General features: G+C 56.8%; 9 protein-coding genes across 9 annotated transcripts; 4 read left to right on the forward strand and 5 right to left on the reverse strand.

The window, feature by feature from the left end:
• Window positions 1–278: 278 nt before the first annotated feature.
• Window positions 279–2,991, reverse strand: GLOTRDRAFT_80756 (acetyl-CoA synthetase-like protein). The gene is made up of 13 exons (XM_007871473.1): window positions 2,598–2,991; window positions 2,065–2,540; window positions 1,923–2,008; window positions 1,799–1,866; window positions 1,712–1,743; window positions 1,564–1,659; window positions 1,359–1,514; window positions 1,271–1,307; window positions 1,123–1,205; window positions 1,028–1,061; window positions 688–972; window positions 572–631; window positions 279–514 (listed from the first exon to the last, which is right to left on the reverse strand). Exons 1-13 carry the CDS (start codon window positions 2,627–2,629, stop codon window positions 427–429), a joined length of 1,533 nt encoding a protein of 510 aa, XP_007869664.1. The 5' UTR covers window positions 2,630–2,991; the 3' UTR covers window positions 279–426.
• Window positions 2,992–4,591: 1,600 nt separating this feature from the next.
• GLOTRDRAFT_132580 (uncharacterized protein) lies at window positions 4,592–6,218 on the reverse strand (the record flags this gene model as incomplete). Its single annotated transcript, XM_007871474.1, has 4 exons — window positions 4,592–4,663; window positions 4,694–4,792; window positions 4,871–5,056; window positions 6,156–6,218. The coding sequence occupies 4 exons, from the start codon at window positions 6,216–6,218 to the stop codon at window positions 4,592–4,594; spliced, it is 420 nt and encodes a 139-aa protein (XP_007869665.1).
• Window positions 6,219–7,405: 1,187 nt separating this feature from the next.
• Window positions 7,406–8,454, forward strand: GLOTRDRAFT_117774 (uncharacterized protein; the record flags this gene model as incomplete). Its single annotated transcript, XM_007871475.1, has 4 exons — window positions 7,406–7,418; window positions 7,484–7,533; window positions 7,594–7,785; window positions 7,842–8,454. The coding sequence occupies exons 3-4, from the start codon at window positions 7,745–7,747 to the stop codon at window positions 8,452–8,454; spliced, it is 654 nt and encodes a 217-aa protein (XP_007869666.1). The 5' UTR covers window positions 7,406–7,418; window positions 7,484–7,533; window positions 7,594–7,744.
• An 868-nt stretch (window positions 8,455–9,322) lies between these two features.
• Window positions 9,323–9,965, reverse strand: GLOTRDRAFT_96034 (uncharacterized protein; the record flags this gene model as incomplete). Its single annotated transcript, XM_007871476.1, has 3 exons — window positions 9,323–9,562; window positions 9,614–9,673; window positions 9,720–9,965. The coding sequence occupies 3 exons, from the start codon at window positions 9,963–9,965 to the stop codon at window positions 9,323–9,325; spliced, it is 546 nt and encodes a 181-aa protein (XP_007869667.1).
• Window positions 9,966–10,163: 198 nt separating this feature from the next.
• On the reverse strand, window positions 10,164–10,432 carry GLOTRDRAFT_132582 (uncharacterized protein; the record flags this gene model as incomplete). The annotated part of the gene is made up of 2 exons (XM_007871477.1): window positions 10,164–10,359; window positions 10,416–10,432. 2 exons carry the CDS (start codon window positions 10,430–10,432, stop codon window positions 10,164–10,166), a joined length of 213 nt encoding a protein of 70 aa, XP_007869668.1.
• A 1,831-nt stretch (window positions 10,433–12,263) lies between these two features.
• Window positions 12,264–17,470, reverse strand: GLOTRDRAFT_140767 (uncharacterized protein; the record flags this gene model as incomplete). The annotated part of the gene is made up of 5 exons (XM_007871478.1): window positions 12,264–13,676; window positions 13,741–15,180; window positions 15,394–15,942; window positions 17,370–17,384; window positions 17,425–17,470. 5 exons carry the CDS (start codon window positions 17,468–17,470, stop codon window positions 12,496–12,498), a joined length of 3,231 nt encoding a protein of 1,076 aa, XP_007869669.1. The 3' UTR covers window positions 12,264–12,495.
• Window positions 17,471–18,423: 953 nt separating this feature from the next.
• GLOTRDRAFT_80760 (uncharacterized protein) lies at window positions 18,424–19,624 on the forward strand (the record flags this gene model as incomplete). The annotated part of the gene is made up of 3 exons (XM_007871479.1): window positions 18,424–18,866; window positions 18,919–19,303; window positions 19,352–19,624. The coding sequence occupies 3 exons, from the start codon at window positions 18,424–18,426 to the stop codon at window positions 19,622–19,624; spliced, it is 1,101 nt and encodes a 366-aa protein (XP_007869670.1).
• A 524-nt stretch (window positions 19,625–20,148) lies between these two features.
• GLOTRDRAFT_80765 (DEAD-domain-containing protein) lies at window positions 20,149–22,848 on the forward strand. Its single transcript, XM_007871480.1, has 6 exons — window positions 20,149–20,470; window positions 20,524–20,722; window positions 20,781–21,538; window positions 21,593–21,940; window positions 21,992–22,459; window positions 22,518–22,848. Exons 1-6 carry the CDS (start codon window positions 20,285–20,287, stop codon window positions 22,758–22,760), a joined length of 2,202 nt encoding a protein of 733 aa, XP_007869671.1. The 5' UTR covers window positions 20,149–20,284; the 3' UTR covers window positions 22,761–22,848.
• A 917-nt stretch (window positions 22,849–23,765) lies between these two features.
• On the forward strand, window positions 23,766–24,752 carry GLOTRDRAFT_96037 (uncharacterized protein; the record flags this gene model as incomplete). Its single annotated transcript, XM_007871481.1, has 2 exons — window positions 23,766–24,028; window positions 24,095–24,752. The coding sequence occupies 2 exons, from the start codon at window positions 23,766–23,768 to the stop codon at window positions 24,750–24,752; spliced, it is 921 nt and encodes a 306-aa protein (XP_007869672.1).
• Window positions 24,753–24,776: the final 24 nt, after the last annotated feature.

The raw sequence follows: 24,776 nt of genomic DNA on the forward strand, positions 1-24,776 counted from the left end.
TGAGAGCGGGATGACATTCCGGCTCCAATCAACAATAGTGGTCCAGGCACATAATTAACGGACGTCAGCATCCACAACCCGACTGACTCTGCTTACTGTACTCAGATGGCAATATCGTGGATTCTTCCCCAATTTTGAAGACCGATCGAAAACATCATCTTACCCCTAACCCCTAGATCTACTCCGAGCAGCCTCTGTACGGTCCTGAAATTCCCGAACGAATCGATCACTGGCGTACTGCTTACTGTAGCAGAGGGCCGAGGCTGTACGTCGGGTGTGGCCACCTCTACTCGAGTTCAGACTGCATGCCTTCCATACATTACACTCAATTCCCACTAACTACCAAGACCAGAGATACAATGTAATGGTGGTACAGAGGTGTAATGACTCCTCCACGAAACCATCACGACACGCGAAACGAACTGCCTACAACTTGGCCTGTCGTGAATTTGAGTATTTGCCCTGTTCGTACAACTGCACTTCTATCCCTTTGCAGTCCTTGAAGAGACGTCGCCTGGAAAATACGCGGAAGTGAGCGGATGGTATTGTCATTCCGCAATTTAGTGCATACAGGATCTTTCCCGATGGGTTCTTGGGCACCTGGTCTATGAACAGGATACCACCCTTCAACCTAATCCAGAGTCCATGTTACCATCATCCTCAAATTCACAAAGCTGCACCGCGCACCATTTATACTTAATCAGCCTCGTCTCAACGCGTTTATTAAGTTCATCCGCCAATGCGACAAGTTCAGCGCATGGCTTGTTGCTCTTTACCGACTTCTCCAAGAGCGATCGGTCCATAGGCACGACATACGCCCTGGGGTATTCCGTGGCATCCTCAGGGCTGTAGATAGCGCCGACGGCGACGTCTGCAACTTGTGGGTGGCCTGCTAACACGCCCTCGATCTCGACCGGCGAGCACTGGAAGCCAGAGGATTTGATCATGTCCTTCATGCGGTCCGTTATTTGACTGCATGGAAATCGTTAATGCGGAGCGGGAGATGTGCAAGAAATGAGGTACGCACAGGTTGTCAGACTTGTCCAGCTTACCGATGTCGCCTGTATACCAGGAGACCAACTACCATTAGCGTCAGCCTCATTTCCTACGAGCCCTACATACCGGAACGATACCACCCATCCGGCGTCAGTGCCTCGCTCGTGGACTCCGGGTCATTCAGATACCCTGACATTAACGCGGGCGACCTGGAGTAGTCCATCAAAAGTCTGTGAGCGTCCCTCCTAAAACCCGAAGTCGACACTCAACTTACTTTATCCAAATTTCGCCCTCCTCTCCCAACGGCAATGCTGCAGACTGCTGTTCAGTGCTGCACTTAAGTCACTCAAGAGTAGACGTACTTCGTCCCGACCCTTCCGCGTCGACGATCTTGACCACAAGACCAGGCGTGGGCTTACCAGTATTGCCCAGTAACGGTTTGAGTTCCTCCCATGTGTCAGCGTACTGCGCCGTGATCCCGCCTGCTTCGCTGGACCCGTAGCCAAGTTTGATCATGACTATACCCAAGTCAGTGAGGAGCGGTGCTTGTAAGACTGAGAGACGCACCGCCCAGTCGGTCGTACACTGTCCGAATGACGTCCGCTGCTAGAGGAGCACCGCCTGAGGAACAGCCTCGCAGTGAGGATAAATCGTATTTTCCCACTGAACCCTACGTGAGCAAGAGGGGCGTATAATTGAGTTCAGAATCACTGACACAGGGGGGTCTTTGCTAAAGCGACCGCAACACTAAACAATATTGAGCGTTTCTATTGCGCGGGGAAATTGCACACTGCAGACTTACGGTGGGGCCATGTGGATATATGTAGCTCGATGCGCTTCCACCAAGCGGAGGAAGAGCTCTAGCTCGAACTGAATAGACGTCAATATATGTCCCCGAGGGCTTGAATGCGAACTGAACGACGAACACGAGGAAGAACCACGATAGAAACACCCATAGCCGGGCCGAGCAAGGCGACGCACGCCAATCCAAGAACATGGAAGAAAGGTACAACTGTTCCTTAAGACCGTCGAGCTCTGCATTTGCGCAATAAGAGGAAATATACGTACACGCGACTTCAACTTCATCCGGCCCCATCCATTGCTGTCCATACCTCTGTGTAACAACCCCGGCGCAAACAGCTCTATGGCTCAAGACAACACCCTTGCTCTTCCCCGATGTACCGCTCGACCAGAGAATGAAGCATACTCTCTTAGCCACCTCCTCCGGCGACCATCCGTCCATCTGGAATCCAGGCTTTCCGAGGAGCCATTTCCAGTCCGCTGTGAGCCATCCGTCATGGCCTGACTTGGGCGTAACGGTCTGAGGGTTGCCGTCGTACAGCCCATAGTCGTCATGGGTTACATCTACGATGAAGACGCGCCCACATTCCTTGTAAATGCGCGCCTGCTCTTTGTCATCCAGCTGTTTCGCTGCCTCTTTCAGGGTTGAAAGTCCAGTTGGCGTGGTAATAATGACAGCTGGGCGGGCTGTGTGCAAGACATGGAGGAGTTCGCCAGGTGTGTAGAAAGGGTTACACATAGTCCTGCAAGGAGGATGTAACATTATGGACGAGTATTGGAGTACGAACGATCATACGTACACAGTAAGCCCTGCGGCAGCTGCCCCCAGCATTATCGGAACATACGGCAAGCAATTTGGCAGATGAAGCAGAACCGGCGAGGATACTGTGTACGGTGCGTCTCCCTTCAAGGGGGAGGGCCTCAGACCAACCTTACTCCTGAACCCATCCGCGAGCCTCTCCACGTCCTGCTTCAGCCGCAGCCAACTGATCTGCGCGCCAGTATGCGGGTGAATGAAAATCGGCCTTGCTGGCGGTATGTGATGCTTCAACCCGGCTTTCCGGAGATACTCTGTCGGGGCATGGGTAACAGCCACCTTCGACTCATGGAAGGGGTTGCTGAAGACGTATGACACGACGTTCGTCTCAGGTATTGGCACGTTCGCGGTTTCAAGACCGGCGATGGATTCGCGAGACGTCGCCGACATGGTTTAGAACACAAGGCAGACAGTCATGACAGCCCGGTGAAGCGGACGACGACATTATAGAACTTGCAGTGTCGAATGTGGGGGTGAATTGGGTATATAGTTTATCCGGAAATTACCCCGCACCCCGCATTCGATAACTCAGACAGTGCGCTTTCTGCGATGATATGCGTATACCATGCGTCAAAACAGACTCTCCATACGGCTTACACTGGTACAACTGGAATGACTGCGACGAGAGCAGCCCAAGCAGCCATCAATATGTCTGGGACTCGCTATGTATACGTTCTCATGTTTATAAGCAACCCTCAGGCGCTTCTGCTTCCCCAGGTAGAACATTTAGCAGCTAATGCACCATCTGGACCTCATGCACGTCAGCTCGCAGGAGTAAATGCTGCGGGGGAAACGGACACGTCTGGTTAAGAAGCACTGATGGCGGCCGAACATCGCAGCGACTATACCTTTTCACTCAAGTTACAAGTCAGTTGACGCTTCAACTAGTACCTAGGTTGAGTGAATGCACCTGAAGGCACATCGGATTTCCCTATGGATGGACTCACGGCTGATGTTCCGAAACCCTCCACCACTATAGCGGATACGGCCTTGCTCCAGTCACGGCCATGTCTTTTTGGCTCAAGCTTCGACCAAACAGGAGCGTTGTCTTGATAGCAAGACGCACAGGATCGTCTTCAGACTCTACCCGGTTGAGAGGCCTGCATGGAGCTCGATAGCCGCAAGTGACACATCCACACATCCGGAGGGACGGTGTCCTTGGACCCGACCAGCAAGTCTAGCGCAGTCCGTGCGTCGCAGAGCGAGACAGCGGTGTGCCTTCATCTCGGAACACCACAGGCAGACCTACCGTCTCAAAGACATAGTCAAGCTCGGTGCACCAAAAGCGGTAACGCGCGGTCACCGGCCCTTCCGAGACGAATGTCGCCCGATGGCAACGAGGTGGGCTGTCTTCCATGATGAATGGTATGATGTCCTTCAGCAAAGCGCAAATGCAACGGTACGCACCGTGGCGAATGTATTTCAGGATAAATCGACACACTTGGAGTGGAGACCTCCCCTTCACGAGGCTCACGCCTCAACTACGAAACAGCGGGACCATATTCCGGGATCGAATGTGCGGTATCCACTGCGGAGGATGCACTTCACATTATCAGGAATATTGCTTCAGCGGGGAGAATGTGTCGGCAGATTAAGGATCCCAGGGGCATCGCGGTGGGCCGTGGCCAAAACCCATTCGACCGTGGCAGCCGTTGTATCACATTGGATGACAAGAACTCAAGACGGAATTGAACTGTCATAAATTCTCTGCCAGGATTGGCGACGAATGTTGGCAGGCTGCTGACCCAGTGATGAACGCCTAGTGGCTTACGATCATTCCGGGATGGCAGGGAGCTGCCGTTGGCGGGTATTCTCCGAGTTACATTGGAGTTCCTGGTCCCCACTCTGCCTGTCTTTGCGGCAGCAAACTTTCACGATGAAGGAACACCCCTCATCCTGTTAGAACGGATCGAGCCCACCGAGTCTGACTCCCGTGCGCTATCCAGGAGCATTACAACAAAGCACTCTTGCGATCTTTTATCCCATCTTCGCCTTCAGATCCCTCCACAGGGTCCTGAACATGACGCCGCCAATCCCGACCACAGCAATCTGCAAGCCTAAGCAGTCAGGCATACCTACCTTCACGCCAGCGCCTCCCCACACAGCCTCCGTAACCCGCCCAGTGTAATTACTGTACTGGATCGCGAGACTGATACGACTATTCCACTCCCCGGGAAGCTGCTTGGACAGGAGACTGAGCGTTCACGTGCTAGCAATATTGAACCCGAGCACGACAAGGAACCAACAGAAATATACGGTCCCGATCTGCACGTTATTCCTCTTCAGGAGGGCGATCATGAGCAGCAAACCAGCTAGGCCGATGGCGGAGCCCACCGCGAGCGTATGCCGGTCCTGCACGCGTCGCGCGACGAACAGGTTCGCCAGTAGGAACGGGAAGGTGGTGATCCCGCCGAGCGCGATGAGGTTTCCCGCGGAGAAGGGCTAGTAGGAGAAGGCCTAGGCGGTGTAGAGTTTGCTTCTTCCCAGGCCCCGAGGATGAAGCTTGAAGAATTGAAGCTTGAAGTTGAAGGGCTGATGCAGTCATTGCCACGATCTCTCCAAGACAGTGATGCGCGTCGACGTCTATCCGTCCCCTCACTGGCAGTCTATGAGTTCTCGGTCGACCTCCTCGAGCTCGTCGAAACTGTAGTTGTCTGTGGTTATATGCGTATGATGGGTGTGTGCGGAATACGTGGACTCCTACCAAAAGGGAGGAACTTGGCTTGAGCGGAGGGCCGACGACATTGGATCAAAGCTCGAAATCGCTCGCGTCTTGCATTTTTTCCTGCCGCCCAGCGAAGGGTGAGTAGGAATATTGTAGGAATAAAGCAGAAACCAAGATCGTCGAGACCAAGGACGGCGAAAAGTGTAAGGACTGAACGTTCCTGGGGCTGAGGTGAGACCGAAACCTATGATCAGCGTGGGGAAACCAACGCTTCTCGTTTATCCATACCGCGGTGCGTATACACGAGCAGGGAGCACTCTTGTCATTTACAGTTAGACTCCTCCGCTCGGTGATGCGAAGGCTGGGATCTTCCGCAATAATGTAAGGTCGGCGCGGTATCCCTGCTCCGACGCTCTGTCGGTGATAGCTATCAGCTGTAGCTACTATACTGTACGTCCTTGCTCTCTGCCGTGATTTTTCTATTTCTCACTAGGCTCCAGGACTATGCGCCAAGTCAAAATTTGCGGCTCTGCGCTGCCTGCTGTAATGTCCGCCGACTGACATCCACCAGAGCCTCTCGGCCTACTACCACAGAGACCCAGCCGACATCGCTTCGGAGTGCCTCCCCACGTCAGCGTGTCCATGGAAACTCCCAGGGAAGTCCGGGAGAAAGCAGATAACAGACGCCCTGGACCTATGCAGTGATACCACCTATCGGCGAGGTACACAGGAACCTGGATTCTGCATCCTCCGTATGTCAGCTGGTCGGAGCTGGAGCTCCCAGGAGAAGCCGCCGGGTGTGAATAGAGATCTCTCTGTTCTGTGCCAGGTTACGGGACCACTACAGCGTCTGGCTGGCAAATGTCAAGCAAGCACCTCGCTGGATGGCTTGCTATCATTCATCTCCGCGCCCATGAACTCTACGTCTGGTTCCGACATGTTCGCGGTCCGTGGCTGTTCCGATGCATTCGGGATGATAATTTCTGTTCCTGGCATTGACAAAGAGGCATGCCGTGTAGAGGCATATCTGTCGCTCCCGAAAGTGATGTGTGTATGTTACTCCGTCGTCGGCCATCGGTCATTCTGATATGACGGCCCCGGACTGCGCAAACGCCTGCTGGGACGGTGTTCTTGCTTACCTCGGCTTTGGTGTCCCGTCGCCGTTCTGTATGGCGCACGTTTGACCGGAGAGGCCTCTGAGGTTGTAGCACGGGCGTTACTGGCCTTAGCGTGTTGTGAGTATTTCTACGGTCCAGCAGGAAACTAGCGGGACGCATTGGGCAGGGCGAGGGAGGTACGTACGACCGCTGCATGTACTACCGTTTCTGGGCCAAGTGACCTAGGCTGATCACAGAGGTAGCTGCTAGCCAGCCGTAAGGAAAAGTCTATAACTCAAAAACTTGACAGGACGCTATACCGAGTGTGGCAAAGGGTCAAGTAGAACGCGTAGTGGCCGACGGCACAATCAGCAGCTACATATACCCAACCTAGGTTTGGAATACGTGAAGTCAATGTTGGCTGAGGCCGATCAGTCATTGACATGCCCTGGATGCTCAGGATACGAGAGGGGGGCGCTTCGGTTTGCATCGTGCACATCGGAGAGAAGCCCAGCAGGAACAATCGTCGCCCGCGTTGATGTTTCGGACGGCGAGACGAGTATATGTACATCAACATGAGGCGCAGTGAAGCCTATGCAATGAATATGCAATGTATACGGTCCCGCCTGCTGTTTCTGAAACCTGACTACTCGACGCCTGGCCGGCGTCCACACGCACAAATATAGTCCGTGGGAGCATTGGCACACGATGATATCGCCGGATAAGGGAATTGTGGACGTCTCGACCCTGACGAGATTCAGTTGCCCAGGAATCAATCGTACTCGGGACGAAGCGCCTTTGCTTCTTCTCTCGCCGTCGTACAGCCGTTATTCGCTGTGTCCCAGGATGTCGGATTCCCTCGGTTTATAACCCAGCGCTGTCTGCTCCGGCACCTGGGACACGTCGCTGTGCGCTCGTTTATCGCTGCAAATCAGCCTCGTGGCTCAATCAGATTTTTAATCTCGCGGAATCTCTGCCATTCCGTGCGTTCAACTTTCGTCCCGAGCCCGGGTATAAAAGGTCCTCGGCGCGGGTCTTTCTTGTACGTCGACTTCACTGCGACGTCGCGGAGAGAAGAACTGGACTGACGGACACTGCTTTTGACAGCTTTCTTCTGTTTCTAGAACTTGATTCGCAAAGTTTGTTTGTCCAAGCAGGTGAGTGTGGGCGCCACTTGATGTGCAGGACTATGTTCGTCTCATGTATTGATCCTACAGTGTAGCACCCTCCAAATTTTACAAGACACCCTGTTCGCTAGCCCACTCACCTATTCGATATTATTCGGCCTACATCTATCACACCCCGTCAATCTATTATTAATTCCTGCGAATCACTATATCTATCAAGTATTGACGTGCCGGATCCTTAATGCGACTCTCTTCACTGCCAGCAAATCTCGAGCCGTTGGAGTGCGTCATTTCTCTACGTCCATGTATCGCGAAGTGATTGAGGGGAATCCCTTCAGGGCACTATGCTGCTATCTGAATGTCCAGAAAGTGTCATTATCTCCAGAAGATCCCGTCCCACCAACAATGGATGTCCCCGTCGTACGTGAAGGCACACGGATGCCCACCCACCTCTTCGTACTATCGGACGGCTCCTCGTCAGGCCTGACATCCCCCTACGTGCTCGCCCCCGTCCCTGCCGACCTCTTTGCCCAGAAATTCCGCTCCGAAGCCATCCCCCCGGTTCGCCCTGATTCTCCATCCCCCATTCCACGCAATGAGCCCTCCTCCTCGAAACAAATCATCACGCTCCCCGTCATCCCCCTCACCGTCCCCCACGCACCATCCATCCCATTGCTCCTCCTGTACGCCCTCGGCTTGCCCCCACATATGACTGGGATGGCGACGCACCTCCTCCCGCTGGAAGCCATTGAGGAGTTCCCCTCCGCCGCGGCGATGTCGCAGGCCATGGCGCGTGTCTGCGACGAGAGCGAGCTGCGACGATACGTCGCGTTCAACCAGGGCTTGTGGAAGAATATCCTCGCACTCGGCCCGAAGGACACCCAGGTCATCGAGTTGGTGCAGACAGCGTGGAACGTCACCGCCGAGGCGAGGCGGATGAAGCGTTTATGATTGACGGTGACACGTTTTATTTTTTCTTATTTTAAAGCGTATAATTGCAGGCTACGCCGTCGTAATCTCCCTTGGCATTTGTTCTCCTAATCTACCAGCATAGCGGCCTTTACGGCCGACCACTTTGTAGCGCAACCTTCCCAATACTCCTCTTAATGACTTACTACTAGTACTACGTCGAACGTCCCAGTCCTGTGTCATATCTGTAATGAGTTATCAACTCCAATATTGCTTCCGGTCCTGCGCCGTTGCTACGCACTTTCTTTCGGACTCGTTGTACATATACCATCGGGGAAAGCACCCTTTCCAATCTTTGCGACCACGATCTCAGACGACTCAATCACACTGGAACAGCCCGAGTTGAAACGCAGAAGGATGTCCAGCCACAGCGGCCTGAGTCGGCAATTGCCGAGAAGATCAAAGCCTCCGGCCAATGCCGGTGGCCTGAGTGCACTTCGGACTCGCTTTTAACTTGTGCCGCAGTGCCTGAATGCAGGGAGATGCAGCGGAAGAGTGGCAGTTCGAAAGGTAGAGTCTGTGGTATGCACTTTGTTCCCATTGATCTGGTTTATATCGCGATCATTCAGGGCGACTCGGACACCCCAGGAACATGCGTTAACCCCGTGTCCCTCAGGGTAAACGATTCACTTTTGGTACAGCACGGCCACTGGCAGTTAGTACGGCAGATGTGACGAGGCAGCACCCGACATCTATACTTCCTTCTTGCCAGGGTGACCAACGAACGGCAGGCCATTGCAATAGGAACAGGCCGTCTCGAAGGAGCAGAAATTCTCTGCTAAGCCTGGCTGCGGAATATTCGGTATGCTTGTCTGTCACGGTGGGCCGTAATCTTCCCAACTTCCCTGGATTACGCCCGAGCGTACGCGCCCTGCCTCCACGGGATTGGGGTCTTCAGGATTAACCCGAAGCGAATGGCACGACGGTCGGTATCGACGGGCGCCGCAGCTGCATACAAACTCGGAAATTCAGGTGTACCCGCACTCTGGCTCACTTCGTTCATACTCGAAGCGATGGAGCGCCTCTGCCAGGTCAACCCAACAGTTGTAGGATCTTCCGGTTTATAGGCTAGCCTGGACGGTACTAATGCCTGAGGTCGCCAGGTGATCTCCGGGTAGGGATTACTCACGTTATAACGTACTCGCATGTCCATCTGTCGGATCGTCCAACTCGGGGAGAGTTGGAGGGCAGCTTTCTTGCTCTACCAAGCATAATCTCCATCTAACTGTGCTGAGGAATATACTCACGTAGGCATGGAAGGTTGGGTTTCCTGAAGGACGGGCGATCGGACCAGTTGGACCTGATATATGGTAACATCTGCCTCCCAACATCTCCTCATGCAGATATGGAAGTTTAGGATTCCTGCAGGGCGGACCGTACGGACCAGGTGGGCCTGATGTATGGAGACGCCTGGCTCCCACCGTCTCGGGGACCGTCGGTTTCAATCCCTCTTTCGGTCGTAAAGCAGCCGCTGACGGGAGTCGATACCCCATGGCTGGGAGATCGCCTCGAAACCCCGTGTGCAGCACCGTTCATCCGTCGAACAAATCTGCTTCAAGGGTCGCTGTCTGTGCCATTTTTCCTGCCTCCTCCCCTGACTCAGGCATACTGAATCCTGAAGCCAGGACAGCACTCGGAATGCTCGTGTCTCCTACTGGCAGGCCGTATTAGCGTCGCGATGCACCGGGAGTTTAGCCGACACCTATCGACGTGCTCGTCGTTTGTGGAATCCAGTCGAGTAGTCTCTCTCTGCGCGCATCGATCACCACGTCTCTCCTCTTTGCCGTCGGTTCTTGTCCCGACGGGAACTGCCACACACGGTCCTCTGCTAAATCACTCGGTGGAACGAAACCAACCGGCTTCGAAGGAATATTAGACTCTAGTGTCCTGGGAGTAGAAGGCGTATGAGCCTTGACGGCGCGTGACGAAGTCCGCGGACCTACAGATTGTTGCTGGACATCTTTGGAACAGGATTGCACTGTCCCGAACACGTCCACCTTTCACCCGTGTTGCTGTTCTTCGGGTACACCCGCTTCAAAACGGCCCTCCGTCGCCTATGTCGATCTTTAACCCTGAGGGCATGGAAGCGATGCATCCAAATCATTCGGTGTAAGTATCAGCAGTCAGTCAAGGCCGATCCTCTCTGCATCAGGTTACGTCTGCTCCCGCCATGTCTGCTCTTCGGTATCCATCGCATCCAATGCTTCTGCCGTCAGGGATCGCTATTCTGTTCTCACTACAAACAGTCTGGTACGACAACTCTTTCGGTCGATGCTAATGCCTCCGGATCGAGGGACCGGTCTCCGCTTGGTAATGGCATACTGATGGATCCGTTGGTTACGGCCTCGTGCTTGCAGGGATAGATCACGCGTCTCATTGGGGTAACTTCGCCCTGAACAGTATGCAGATGCCAGAGTTCTGGGTAGCTGTTAATGCATTCCTCTAAGTGAGTCGAGTTACTCCTATCCGGCGAGGGTCGTCTTGACAATGCGGTCGAGTGCTATGTTCCCAGATTACCGTTATGTAAAGCCGGGTGTAGCCCGAGACTGCTCCGTTTCCTCAGGATTTAGCTTGCATTCGTACCGCTTGCGTCCTATGCCGCATGATGCAGATTCTGACGATCTGTGGCCCATCAGCATGACGCATCAAGGTGATCTTAAGCATTCTCGGGCTGGGTCGATAAGACGGGATGCCGTCTTCACCTAAATGGACCGCACAGCCTCAAGCAGTTCACCTGTCGGGCCTTCTAAGTCCGACATTTAATTTTGACCGCGTTCTTTTCCCGCGGAAAAGGAAACGGTATTTCCCCAACGCTGGGGGGCATCACTCAGTTTCGGTGCGTGCCCTCTCTACGCTCTGTATATAGACGGAATCCGCCATCGCCGCACGGTTCTCGTTTCAGGTTGAACTTCGTGATATCTTGCAGGTTGCGACGGGACGTGGGCTTTTATAGTGGGTGCATCCAGAGTTTAAGCGGCGTCGGTGTGCACCCCTCCGGATGGCCCTATATCCCTACAGGCCATCCATTTCAACATATCGCACAGATGACGGGGAGCAGATCATCAGCCAACTTCCCGTGAGGGATAATCGCTTTTTCGTCCATAGCTTCGCCTGATTGTCGTGTTACACAGCCCATGACTACGCAAGAAGACCTTTTGCAAGAACGGGGACTGTATGACTCGTATTTATATCCTGATCCTTATCAAGGAAGTCCTTATGATGGTTCCGGCTCCAATCAGCGTCACAGCGCCCTAGCACGGGTACTGAACGTGAGTTGCTCCTACGTCCTTTTACACGTGCAAGTTGAAACCATGTTTAACCTTGATACAGAACATGAGAAAGGGCATCAGGCGGGGTTTGAAGAAACTGAAAGAATCATTTAAGAAGTCGCGGTAGCATCTGTACGCTCATGAATCATGTTCGCACCCATGCAAGATGTAAGAGGTGTTGATGCTGTCAAACATGCTCTGCTAACAAGCCTGCCGTATTCTCACAACCTATGACCGGGCTCATGGCAATTCCCCTCCCCTGATCGCCCGATCAGAGGTGGTATGATTCCTTGTCAGTTACACATTTGCAATCCACCCGCCGCAGATCTGACTAGTATGGCTATTGCATGCCGGCCACGAAGGAGCTCGTCTTTGCCTCCCCAAGCCGCTCTACCTTTGACGTAGGCTAGGGTCCTCCGGGCGTACATCATCAGTAGGTCATGATACTTGAGCAAGTTGCGTGTAAGAACGCGCGGCTCTATGAACAACTTCACTTCCATATGACACATAGAACAACTTCGGATTGAATCACCGGGAATACGCATATATTGGAGAGGTTCGTGCCCTGCACGTTGTAGTCATGTTACACAGCAGATATTTACAGTGTAGTATTTACACAGCTAAAATCAACGGTGCAAAACGACTGGACTGGGATAGCAATTCATATGACGGACGACGTGCATAGAGATCAAATCAAGACACAGCAAAAGGGGGAAAACATACTGTCCATGGAATATACAATTGACATACGAACCTAGGCTTCCACATCCATAGATCCGGGAATTCGCGCCGCATCGGCGCCTGCTGCGTGAGCGTTTACGTTCGAGACCTTGCTCTTCCTCATAGCGAACTCGCTCTGCCTCGCCTTCTTCTTCGCACTCAACATGATGCCCTTCCCCGCCTTGACCCCGCCCAGCGAGCGCCTGGACGCAGCGACACCGATGCTGGACCGCTTGCGTGTGGGATTGACGACTGGCCGCTGAGAGCCAAGCTTAGTTATGACGCGAGACCGAGACAGGCGGGGCTTGCGGGGGATGAACCCAGTGCCCTTATTCGAAGCGGCGACAGTGGACGACGAAGACCCAGCAAGATTGCCAGAGGGATCCCTCACAGGAGTGGGAAGGAGCGACCCGTCCACGGGCGCGAGAGGCTTGCTGAAGATCTTCGTATTCTTCGGCGAGAGGAGCAGCTTTGTCGGACTAGGTTTGGCGACCTTGCCCCTATTAGCCAGTGCGCCTTGGTTAGCCTTCGCACTCTGCTCCAGGGGACCGGACGGCTTCCGCGCGGGGATACTCGACAGAGACGACGCCGCAGAGTGGCGCGCGCTATTCTGCTTCGCGAGCGAACTCGCGGTAGGCGCGAGGAGCGTCGACGAGCGCTTCGCGCCCGTGCTCGCGGGCGCCTTGCCTGTCGCGTTCGTCCGCGTGCCCATGGACGACACGCTCGAGCCTGAGTTCGTCCGCTTGTGGCCCTTGTCGGGGGCCGTAGGAAGCGTCGATGGACGCTTATACGGGCCTGCGTTCGTAGCGGCGGACGCCGTGCTCCCGGCCCTCGGGCGAGACGCGCTATTGCTATTTACAGGGGCAACAGAGAACGTGGGGATGGGCGGTCTCGGACGGGCGGAAGCGGGCTTGGAGGAGCCGCCCGCGTTAGATGACAGGGTGCTGGACGTACGATCTGACTTGGCGGACGAGAAACGACTCGCGGAGCCTGCATTCGATGACACTGAAGGGGGCGCCGCCTTGGATGCGACCGAAGCAGGCCGAGGAATCGCGGTCTTGGAGGAAGTAGTGGCACTGGGCGCCGCCGCGGGTTTCGCAGGCAGGCTGGTAGCGTTCTTCGAGCCTGAGGCGATACCAGCTCCCTTGTTCCAAACGTTTTTGACAATGGACTTGGCGGAGGAGAAGAACCCGAAACGAGACGTGCTCGCTTTCGCTGGATAAAAGGACGCGCTGGGTGAGCACACGGTCCGGGAGCGTCAGCAAATACATGTACTTACGTGCGGGCTTGACAGGCGGTTTCGCGACGCCAATACTCGGCCTGCCCCGGCTACTCCTCCTCTTCGCCTTGTTGATCGCAAGCCTCCGCTTAATGGCCTCGCGCTCCTTCTCCTTGTCCTTCTGCGCCTCCTTCTCCTCCTTCTGCGCAGCAGCAGAGGTATTTCCGGCTACCTCCTTCACCTCCTCAGCCATCCTCGGCCTCTTGGACGACCTTCTCTCACCCTCATCCTCGCTGCTCGCAGCCTCCGCCTGCACCTTCTTCCGGTTCCCCACGCTGATCACCCGCGCCTTGCTCGCAGGCGCAGGGGCAGGCCGGCGCTCCTCCATCGCCGCGCTCTTCCTCTTCCTTCCCGCGTGGCGCGCCGCATAACTCGCAATCGAGGGCATCTTCTCGAACTCCCTCTGATGCACCTCGTCGAACTTCTCCTTGATCTTAAACTTGCCGGGGCTCCCCTGCTCCTCCGGCGCGGTGCGATCTGCTGCGCCCCCGCGCCGGTGCTCGAGGATCTCGAGCCCGACCGCGTGCTCCCCCGCGAGCCCCAGGCGGCGGTTCATCTCCTCGAGCACCGACGCGGCGGCCGCCTGGAACTGCGCGTTGCTGACGCGGTGCTTCGGCGAGGGCGAGCCGAAGATGAACGGCTCGGACGGGCGCGGCGAGCGCACGTCCGCGGGGGCAGGCATCGTAGTGAAATTTGGTTGATGTGTTGTAGTCGTGTTGGTGGTGGTCGTAATCGAGGGTGTGGCTGACAGACCCTGGGAACTGTGGCACGCCGGGGTGCCACCGAACCCGCCGGGCATGTCCACACTCATATCCATCTCCACATCTTCCTCCCCAGGCATATCAAACCGCGGCGCGCCCAGGGCCGCAAACGGCAGTGCAGGATAGATCCCCCCGCCCGGCTTCTCGGGCGACGCGGGCCAGCGCGCGACGCCGGGGCTCGCGGGGAGGAGGTCGAACGCGGTCGCGAGCGGCGCGAGCTTGGGCGGGGACGGCGCGGCGCGCGTGTACGCGGTGGTGATGAGCCGGATGGTCGTCGCGTCCGCGCCGGCGCCCATGCTCAGGCGCGCGGCGTCGAAGGGCGCGGGGCGCCCCGGGCGGTGCTCGTGCCCCGGGACGGGCGCGCTGAGCGACTTGTCTGCGTCCTCGCCCTCACCCCCTAATTCGGTGTGCGCGGTGGGCGGGCTGGGCGGCGGGGTGGAGTAGGAGAACTGCTGGTGGGTGGCGTGCAGGGGTTGGGGTTGCAGGGGCTGGACGGGCGAGGGCGCGGATGACTTGGTGGGCTCGGGGACGGGGACGAGCGCGGGCAGGGACGCGCTTGGGCTCGCTGGCGCGGGGAATTTGGGCGAGCTGGACGTGGAGAGCGCGCGTTTCTTGGACGAGGCGCGTTTCAGCCCGAAGGAGCTCGCGAGCGCGCGGATGGAGGAGCTCACGCTCGATGCTGCGGGGATGTGGGTCAGTTATAAGTGTCAGATAGGCTGATGAGAGGGAGACGCGTGGATCGGGTGGATAAAGAGTTTGTTTCACCCGGGAAGGTGAGTCGCGGAGGATGAATGTGCAGACGCGACGCGTTCGGATTCTCAAGCAGTATAGTATAACGAGCACGAAATGCATTTTGACGCGTTGCATGTAAGCAGAGGACGCATATACGCACACTTTGAGCTGCCAGTGCCAAACTCGCCAGCGGCGCCTCCCCGCGCGCTCTTGAGCGAGTTCAGCGATCCCTGGCGAGACGCGCCTTCTTCCATCTCCTCGATCGTGTCCATCATCTCCCACTGCTCGCTCTGCCGCGGGTTCATGTTCGTCTTCGCATTCACATTCATATCTTCATCTTCGTCCTCATCGTCGTCTTCATCGTGTTCGTTCCGTGCGTCGTGGTCCCCCGCGGGCTCGGCGTACAGCGCCTGCGCATGGCGCTTCAGCCGCTGTATGAGCTCGTCGTTGCGGCCCTGCGCGCGCAGGCCGTGGCGGCGGCAGAGGCTGAGCAGCTGGTCGCGGCGCAGGGCGTGCAGCGCGGGGGAGTTGAAGAGGATCTGCGTGGCGGTCGTGGACGTGGACATGGCCGGTCGTGAGGTCGTGAGGTCGTGAAATATACACAAGGAGCCTGGTTCAGCCTCAGCTGGCGAGGCGTTCGGTTCGAGTTGAACTTGGGGCGAGCGCACTCCGACGCGTTGCGAGCCCCGGTCACGTGCCACGCGAGCACCTGGGAGTTTGCCTGTCAGATTTAAATTCGAAACGCCGTTAATTAAATCGGGACCCGCGATACCCGAGGCTCGCTACTTTGTATTTTCAGAGCATGCTGAAAGACAAGGCAGATGAAGCGCAAGGTCGAACCGCTCTCTTCTTGCAGGCTGCAGGAGACAGTGCCAAGGGAACAGAGTTGTCACAAATGGCCTTACCGCTATTGAACAAGGCTCTCTCGTTGCCGAGTGCAAAACTCTCATGTATCCCAATCGAGTAACGGTCCTTCCGTATCGAGCTTTGTAGGTCCCTTCGGCAGCCTCCGAGGGTCGACACAGCAGGACCTCCAGCAAGGCAGAGCATGCAAGTAAAACACTGGATGACTTCCCGTAAGCCAAAATCCTAGATTTCGCAGTTCTAAACGCCATCAGCGTACCTGGTCACACTCGCTGCCACGGTGAAATGGAAAAATAGAACTGTTCCTCCCATCCGTAATGCCAGACCAACGCTCGACGACTGCAAGTCACGACCATGAGGTCGCTTTCCATTTATGGCGAGCGGATCGCTCAATTTAGCAGGTGCTGATGGCAGGTTTGATATGCGGACCTCAACCGAGGCTAAGCGAGCGTTTAGAGTCGTCTGGAGATTTGGAAAGGGGGGTCGACCCCCCTGCTAGATTTAAAGTTTAGAGACGGTTTTTGCTCGACGAGCCTCATCAAAACTTGGTCTAAGCGAGAGCGTGACAAGACGGCATCTCGGCTTGATGCGTTTAGAGATTTAGAACTGCTCAAAACACGTTCTAAATGCTTACGGGAAGTCATCCACTCACCAGCATACAAAAACCAGCTAAAATAGAAAGAGCACCCACCATTCTCGCGGAACTCGCACACGAAGTCCCTCGGGTCCGGCCCACGATCAAGCTGTCCGTTAATGCGTCCGAGTGGCGTCCGAGCAAGGACCCGCTCTCGAAAACCACATCGTCGAGGGCGACGCGTAAATGCGCTGGAGAGCGGCAGGGCCCCCAGTGGGGCGGTGGACGCGTCCAGCGCGTTTACGCTTTGTCGCCCCGCCTCCTCTGCAGCAAGTCCAAGTAGGTGAGCGGGTGTGGCGATGCTGCACGGAATTCGCTACTCGGCCGGGAGGGAGAGAAGGTCGAAGAGGTAAGGGGTCATGTGTAGGTGAGCTGCAGGAGCTGCTCCGCGAATGCAGAGCCGCGTTTGGCGCCAGGAAGGTGTAGGACTCGCGTGAGCCACTCGCGCGTAGCTCGGGTGGAAGAAGTTCGACTTTGTTTGAGGAGAGCGAGCAGAAGATCGCAGACGAGTACTTCGCTTCGAAGATGATACGCCGAGCTCGTGGTCATTGTACATGCACTACCGTCCAGTGGACGTTACGCGCAAGCGCACTGTGTGGCTGTCAATGGGCCAATGCGAGATACAAGGCGGAACGTACCTTTACTGATACGACCTGGAGCAGGGTGAGCATATGTTTTGACTTGCCTGCATACCGAGCTTGGCTGAATCCGCCACACATAGCAAAGTGAGACCTGCCATCTGGAATCTGGATCAAATCGCAAGGATCGCTACTGGGCGTACTCGGGTGCACACCCTTGACACATTCTGCGGCAACCGGGCGCAGCGTACCACCCGCTCACCTCGGGTGGCACGCCTCCGTCAGAACGACGCACTAAGAACTGTCCTCGATATTGCGGTTTCGAGCGCGCTCGCGTATCGAAGGAACCGGCGACGCACCTGGACCGAGCTGTGGATTGTTGGTTCGCTCGGCCGTTAATGAACGTCGACCGCGGGATGTCGTTACCCGCCGATCGCGTCGATCCGCGTTCAAATTCTAGCGCTCGCGGAGGTCAACGCGGGGTGCCACCGTCCTTACCTGTCAAGCTCTCCAGTGCAAGTCGGGGTACGGTGGTTGGCGTCGAACGTCAAGCGTCCTACGAAAACGAAAACAAACGCAATGTGCCACTGGATGCCTGGGTCAAGGGCGCAGCAACCCGAATACAACGCGTCCCATTGTCCGAGTGATGGTGGTTGAAAAGAAGCGCAGGGACGCGCGAGTTCCCACAGAACCCGCTGATGGGACTGATGGATTGCTTTCTTCTCTGTGGGCTTGTGGGCGCACTCCTCAGTTTGGGAATATACGTTTGGCCTTGCCTTCAGACAACTGCCCAAGGTATGTCAGTATTTGTTGAACAGGAGGACGTATACTGACCTCAAGCAATTGTTGAACAAGTTTCAGAATTTTTACCCGCTTGACAGATTTTACAGGAATTTTCCAAGCACCGCGCGTTGGCGTAAACACGGACCCACAGTCGCCTACAAACACGGACCTACAACGGCCAACACCCAAATATGGTAATTTTGGATTGCCTGCGCTCCCGTTGATTGCGTGCAGGTCGACGCCTCTATATAAGACGGCCTGCGTCTCCGCCGTCCCCCACTTCCGCCTTCCGCTGCCTGCCTGCCACTCACCCTCAACACACTCAACCAACATGGTCTTGCAGAACCGCAACGTCTCGAAGCGCATCGACGCGGAGAACACGCCGCCGCCTCTGAAGCCCGCCGCGAGCGAGGAGGCGCGGCTCCCCAAGGCCATCCGCGAGGCCTCGCGCCGCCGCCGCGCGCACGCCAACGGCACGCGCACGAGCAGGTACGCCGCGGAGCAGGCGATGCGCCGCAGCAAGACGCGCAGCCCGCCCCAGCCCTTCCGCATCGAGCTGCCCAAGACGCCCTCGCCCGCAAACGAGCAGGCGGATGTGGAGATGCGGGATGCGGAGCCCGTGCAGAGGACGAGGGAGACGGTGGCGCTCCCGCGGTATTTGGAGAGGCCCGAGTATAAGGAGATCCCGTCGCATAATATTGTGGATATCGAGTTGGGCCTCGCGGAGACCCCTATTGATTATATTCGTGATGGCTTGGAGGTCGAGGGACCGAGGTACGCTTCACTTGGTTGTTCGATTTCTTCGTGACTCTAATGTTTCTTTCAGAATGCTCAAGTCTTTGAATGCGATGCAACCCGTCCCCCTGACCAATGTCCTCCCCTCCGAGTTCGAGGTCGTCATCAACGACGACTCGTCCGACCTCCCCACGCACATGTTCGCCGTCTTCGGCCGGCAGCCCTTCACGCACGGCCCGCCGAAGCCCAACCGCCAGAAAGTCACCCTCTACCCCGTGCACGACATCGTCTTCGCCGCGCACTGCGCGCACCTCCCGCGCCTGCGGCCCAACAAGCCCTCGCGCTCGTCCGTCTCCGAGCCGATCAAGCTCCCCGTGGTACCCGTGTGCCTCCCCTCCCCGCAGACCTTCCCCATCCTCTCGTCGTACCTCTACACCAAGCGCACGGACCTGCTGCTCTCCGCGCTCCTCCCGAGCGTGCCGATGTCGCTCGCGGGCCCGCTGGGCCTGACGAGCGTCGACGAGACGATCCCGGACGACTTCCACAAGGCGCAGACGATCGCGTTCGCGCAGAAGATCGCGCGGACGTTCACCGCGCGCGCGCTGCTGCAGCACGCGATGGTGATCAACGGCGTGTGGCGGAACGTGTGCGCGCTGGGCGTGTTCGAGGACCGCCTGTGGAGCGCGATGGACTTTGCGTGGGAGGCGGTGCTCACTGCGCTCGCGTTCGCGACGGGGAACCCGAAGGCGATGGTCGGGAATCTGTCCGACAAGGAGTACGCGTCTGCTGTGTTGTGATCCTTTATTTTGTTCTTGTTTCCTCGGGACTTTCTCTCAGGATTATGTGGATAACCTCTCCTTAAGGCGCCCATGATATGCCATATGCCCACACGCTCACATCCTATGCCGCTCCTTTGCCTCATTCTCACCATCTTATCACGTATCATTATTCTTCCTGTGCATTGCATGTGTCTCGTCGCATTGTATCCTACTGTACTCGAGCATAAGTACCAGACCGTAGAGTGTAGCAGCAGAAGAAATCAATCTTGTAATTGTTTTTGGACATATTTCCTTGTGTGAACAGAAACATATCCCGAAGTGGAGATGACTGGCTGACGTAATTGTTTTACGGTCTGTCGTATTGCATCCTCTGCAGCTGCGTCCGCGATGGCAGCCGGGTCGTCTGTCGCAGGCCCGTCCAAGCGAAAACCGAGCAAGAATGCGCACGGCAAGACCGCCCCACGCCACCCGTCCAAGCTCAAAAAGCTCACGGAAAAGCAGCAGCTCGCCGCGCTCGAGAAAGCCGTCGAGGCCTTCGTCCGTCGCCCTCCCTCTTTTCCCCTTCCCGCGCTCATCCCACGCCCTCCCTAGGAACCCTCCGACGCCCTCGCGGCCTTTGCGGACCTCCCGCTCTCCGCGCCCACGCAGCGCGGGCTCAAGAAAAGTTTCTTCGTGCAGATGACGCAGATACAGAGGAAGAGCCTGCCGGTGTCGCTCAAGGGCCGCGACGTGCTCGGCGCGGCGCGCACGGGGAGCGGGAAGACGCTCGCGTTTCTCGTGCCGGTGCTCGAGGTGCTCTACAGGCGGAGGTGGGGCCCGCAGGACGGGCTGGGCGCGTTGGTCATCTCGCCGACGAGGGAGCTGGTGAGTCGCGAGCTTCATGCCGGAGGAGTGCGCTGAGCGTGATTGGTGGGCAGGCGGTGCAGATATTCGAGGTGCTCAGGTCGATCGGCGGGTACCACACCTTCTCCGCGGGGCTGGTGATTGGGGGGAAGAGCTTGAAAGATGAGCGGGAGAGGCTGGGGCGCATGAATATCCTCGTCGCGACGCCCGGCCGGCTGCTGCAGCATATGGACCAGACGGTCGGGTTCGCGTGCGATAACCTCCAGATGCTCGGTGCGTGCGGGTCTCACATTACACTGCTGCAGTTCTAACGCAGGCACCGCGCCGACAGTCCTAGACGAGGCGGACCGTATCCTAGACATGGGCTTCGCCAAGACCCTCTCCGCCCTCCTCTCCCACCTCCCCAAGTCGCGCCAAACCCTCCTCTTCTCCGCCACCCAGACGCAGTCCGTGACCGACCTCGCCCGGCTGAGCCTCAAGGACCCCGTCTTCATCTCCGCCGACCCCGAAGCCGCGGGGCTCGCCACGCCAGACTCCCTGCAGCAGCACTACACCGTCGTCCCACTCGACAAGAAGCTCGACGTGCTGTGGAGCTTCGTCAAGAGCCACCTGCAGTGCAAGACGCTCGTGTTCCTGAGCGCGTGCAAGCAGGTGCGCTTCGTGTTCGAGACGTTCCGCCGGCTGCACCCGGGCGTGCCGCTCCTCCACCTGCACGGGAAGCAGAAGCAGGCGACGCGGCTGGCCGTGTATCGGAAGTTCACCAGGAGCAAGCACGCGGTGCTCTTCGCGACGGATATCGCCGCGCGCGGGCTCGATTTTCCGGCGGTGGACTGGGTCGTGCAGGTCGACGCGCCCGAGGACGCGGAGACGTATATACACCGCGTGGGCCGCACGGCGCGGTACGAGAGCGCGGGGAACGCGCTGTTGTTTCTCTGCCCGAGCGAGGAGGAGGGGATGTGCAGGGCGCTCGAGGGGAAGGGCGTGACCGTGGAGAAGACGAAGATACGCGCGAGCAAGACGCAGAGCATCGAGAATATGCTGCAGAAGCTCGCGTTCCAGGACCCGGAGGTCAAGTACCTCGGGCAGCGGGTGCGTGTCGCGTGTGCTGTTGAGGAGAGTGGTGATGCTGATTTTGGGTTACAGGCGTTTGTGTCGTACATGCGCTCGGTGTACCTGCAGAAGGACAAGAGTATCTTCAAGCTGGAGGAGCTCCCCGCGGAGGCGTTCGCGGCGTCCCTCGGTCTGCCCGGCGCGCCCAAGATCAAGTTCCTCAGCAGGGAGATCGCGAAGAAGAAGAAGAATGCGCAGCGGATCGTGCCGGGGACGGATAATCAGCAGGTATCGGAGGTGGCGCCGCATGAGAGCAGTGATGAAGAGGAGAGCGAGGAGAGTGGAGACGAAGAGGAGGGGCAGGAGAGCGGGTCTGAGGCTGAAGGGAGCAGAGCGTCCAGGCCGCCGGAGGAGGCGAAGGGGTCTGCAAAGCCGTCGAAAGTGAGTCTACTGACTTTCTACGATAATGTGCCCGTACTGACGGAGCGGCAGACAAACGGCGTGCGCACAAAGTACGACCGCATGTTCGAGCGGAAGAACCAGAACATCCTCTCCGCGCACTACACCAAGCTCGTCGACCACGGCGCCGACTCAGAGGAAGAAGACGACTTCATCACACTCAAGCGCGCGGACCACGAGCTCCCCGGCGCGGGCCTGCCCGAATCGCACAACCTCTCGAAGCGGAAGCTGAAGGCGGGCGAGTCGAAGAAGGCGATGCTAAAGTACAAGGGCGCGCCGACGAAGCTCGTGTTTGACGACGAGGGGCGGGCGCATGAGTTGTACGAGATGCAGGATCCGGAGGAGGTGTTCAAGGGCGGGGAGCGCGAGGTGGCGGAGGCGGGGAAGAAGTATGTGCAGGAGGAGAGGGGGAAGTTGATGGAGAGGGATGTGCTGGATAAGGCGGAGGCGAGGGAGAAGAAGAGGGAGAAGAAGCGGAAGCGGAAGGAAAGGGAGAAGGGGGTATGTCGGCACGTTTCGCTGTTGCCTGTGATGTTTCTGACGTTTGTCTTTGTGGAAGGCTCCCGGCGATGATGCCTACCTTGGGCCTTCTGTGCAGCCGCTGCCCGAGGACGATGGGTATGAGTCCCCCGAGTTTGAGCTCCCGTCTGCAAGTGATTCTGAGGACGAAGCGGCACCGCCTCCGCCAAAGCGAAGTAAAAAGGCGCCGAATTCACGGCCAGAGAGGAATACGAGCCCAGAGCTCAATAATCTGGAGGACGAGGAAGAGCTGGCGCTTCGTATGCTTCGTAGCAGGCGCTAATCCTTGTATACTAGACCCTCACTAATTGTTGCTATCAGTTGTTGGAATTCTTCCGCATCCACGAATGTCATTGCATCGTTGTCGACGCTTCCAATTGACTCGTAACCTGCGTTTGGGGTTCGACCCGCCAAGTTGGCACCTCTTGGGGGGCTGAGAACTTCGATATTTATGTCGCTCCGATTCTCTGTACTACCAGGGCTATGGTCCTTGACTCTCGTATGCACCCCTGGATTGCTTGAGGTACCTTCTCTACTGAGGGATGGCAATCGCTGTGCGATGTACCCTGCTACTCTATGGAATAACCATGTCGCTCCAGGGTACACCGCACAGCGTACATGTCATCCATGTAACATCTCATAGCTCCTGGTGCATGCTGTGAGAGGATGTAGCGTCCCCGCCGGGCACTTCGGCCTTCTGAGAGGGCGTTCTCACAATTGTTGCCCCTTGTGCGGATCCCAAGGCCTTGGGACTCTCGATGCCACAAGATATTCCTTTTCAAATCATCGGTGATATGGGATACAGCCTCGGTGCGTGTCAAGCCTTCTTTCTTTCTTGATGTGCGGCTGTGGCCGCCTTTACTGTCATTGTACTACAGATGGGCTTACAGGCCACCATGCTCAGTGGCCAATGCTACCGTGCGAAAGCTTAAACCACCCACGCCGCCCGTGCACGAGACTGCCACAGTTGTCATCGCCACTTCTGCTTGTATATACTCAAAGCTAGCACGAAGGCGTGTTTGTGATATAACTTCCAAGTCTTCGACGGCCACACCCTCCGCACGGCATGGCAGATGAGTCTGGTACTTTGCCACTCACGCCCCCCAGGGTCCTGTGGCGTTCGCGCTTAATTACCTCCGGTTTGCCACACCTTGCCCACTGGAGACGCTTTGACCTGACACTTTATTGGCCATCGTATATAAGAGGCGAGTGACATGTGGACATTCTCCCAACACTCATTTTCGCAGAGGCTCGCAGACAATTGGCTGGCGACCGCATTCCTTCTATCATGCATTCTCCAGCCAACGGACGCAACATGGTCCACGTCCATTCCTACATGAAGAAGTTCGACTGTCTCAATGACTATGCAAGGCATGACTGGATGGAGCTCGCTTCCGAGCTTATCCCAGTGATGCATTGGACGCGGCTTCACGGGGTGTCTCACACGGTTCGCCACGAAGTGATCGATAATGATCTCGCTTCTCCACCCTGGGAGTTCAAAGGGAAGTCCTTGCGCCAGGTGAGGTCAGAGCTGCGTAGGCAGGGCCCGAAGTGAGTCTTAAACGATCAACAAATATATCGCTGCTCCAGGCCGAAGTCTGATTGACCGCATCGTAGGTTTATGAAGGCTGCAGAGTCTGTGGAGTATGTATGGCCTGAGTCCCGCGCGTTTACATCGGCCACCGCAATCGTGAGGGTCTCTTCGGAACTCGCAGACTGGGGTCCAACACATATCGTAGCGACGCTCGAGGGGGATACGTATCCCGTGTCTCAAGTCATCTTCGCGGCTTACTGGGCCTACTGGCGCCTTCCTCCTCCCGCTATGCGCTACACGCCAACCGCAGATGGTTCAAGTTCTATGGCGGAGCTACAAGTCTGCTCATCGGCCAACTGTCCCCCGTATTATTCCAGGGCCTTCAAGCAAGTGAACAGGTTCCTGATGTCCCAAGACGTCCAGGACTTAGGTCTACTACCCTTTTATTCCCTCATGAAAGACCTCCGGACGACGAGGCACGATGAATCGATCTACAAGAGCCCGCTGTATCTCGACGTGGTATTGAGGCACTTGAGGAAGTATTGCATCTCCAGCGACGGATTACTGCGAGAGTATATGCAGCATGTATACTCTGTATGGCGGATAGTGGAGGACTGTGGCCTGCATGCTGAATCGTGTGTTTGGGACGCTTTGGAAACCGTCTGGCGCGCGGGTATGCAAGTCATGATGGAACGCAAACTGGAGCACGAACATCGCAAAGGGTCGATGGTCAAGGGTTAGGATTATTGTTGACCAAGGGAATGG

This window comes from Gloeophyllum trabeum, assembly GCF_000344685.1.
Source record: "Gloeophyllum trabeum ATCC 11539 unplaced genomic scaffold GLOTRscaffold_00014, whole genome shotgun sequence".
Taxonomy (NCBI): domain Eukaryota; kingdom Fungi; phylum Basidiomycota; class Agaricomycetes; order Gloeophyllales; family Gloeophyllaceae; genus Gloeophyllum; species Gloeophyllum trabeum.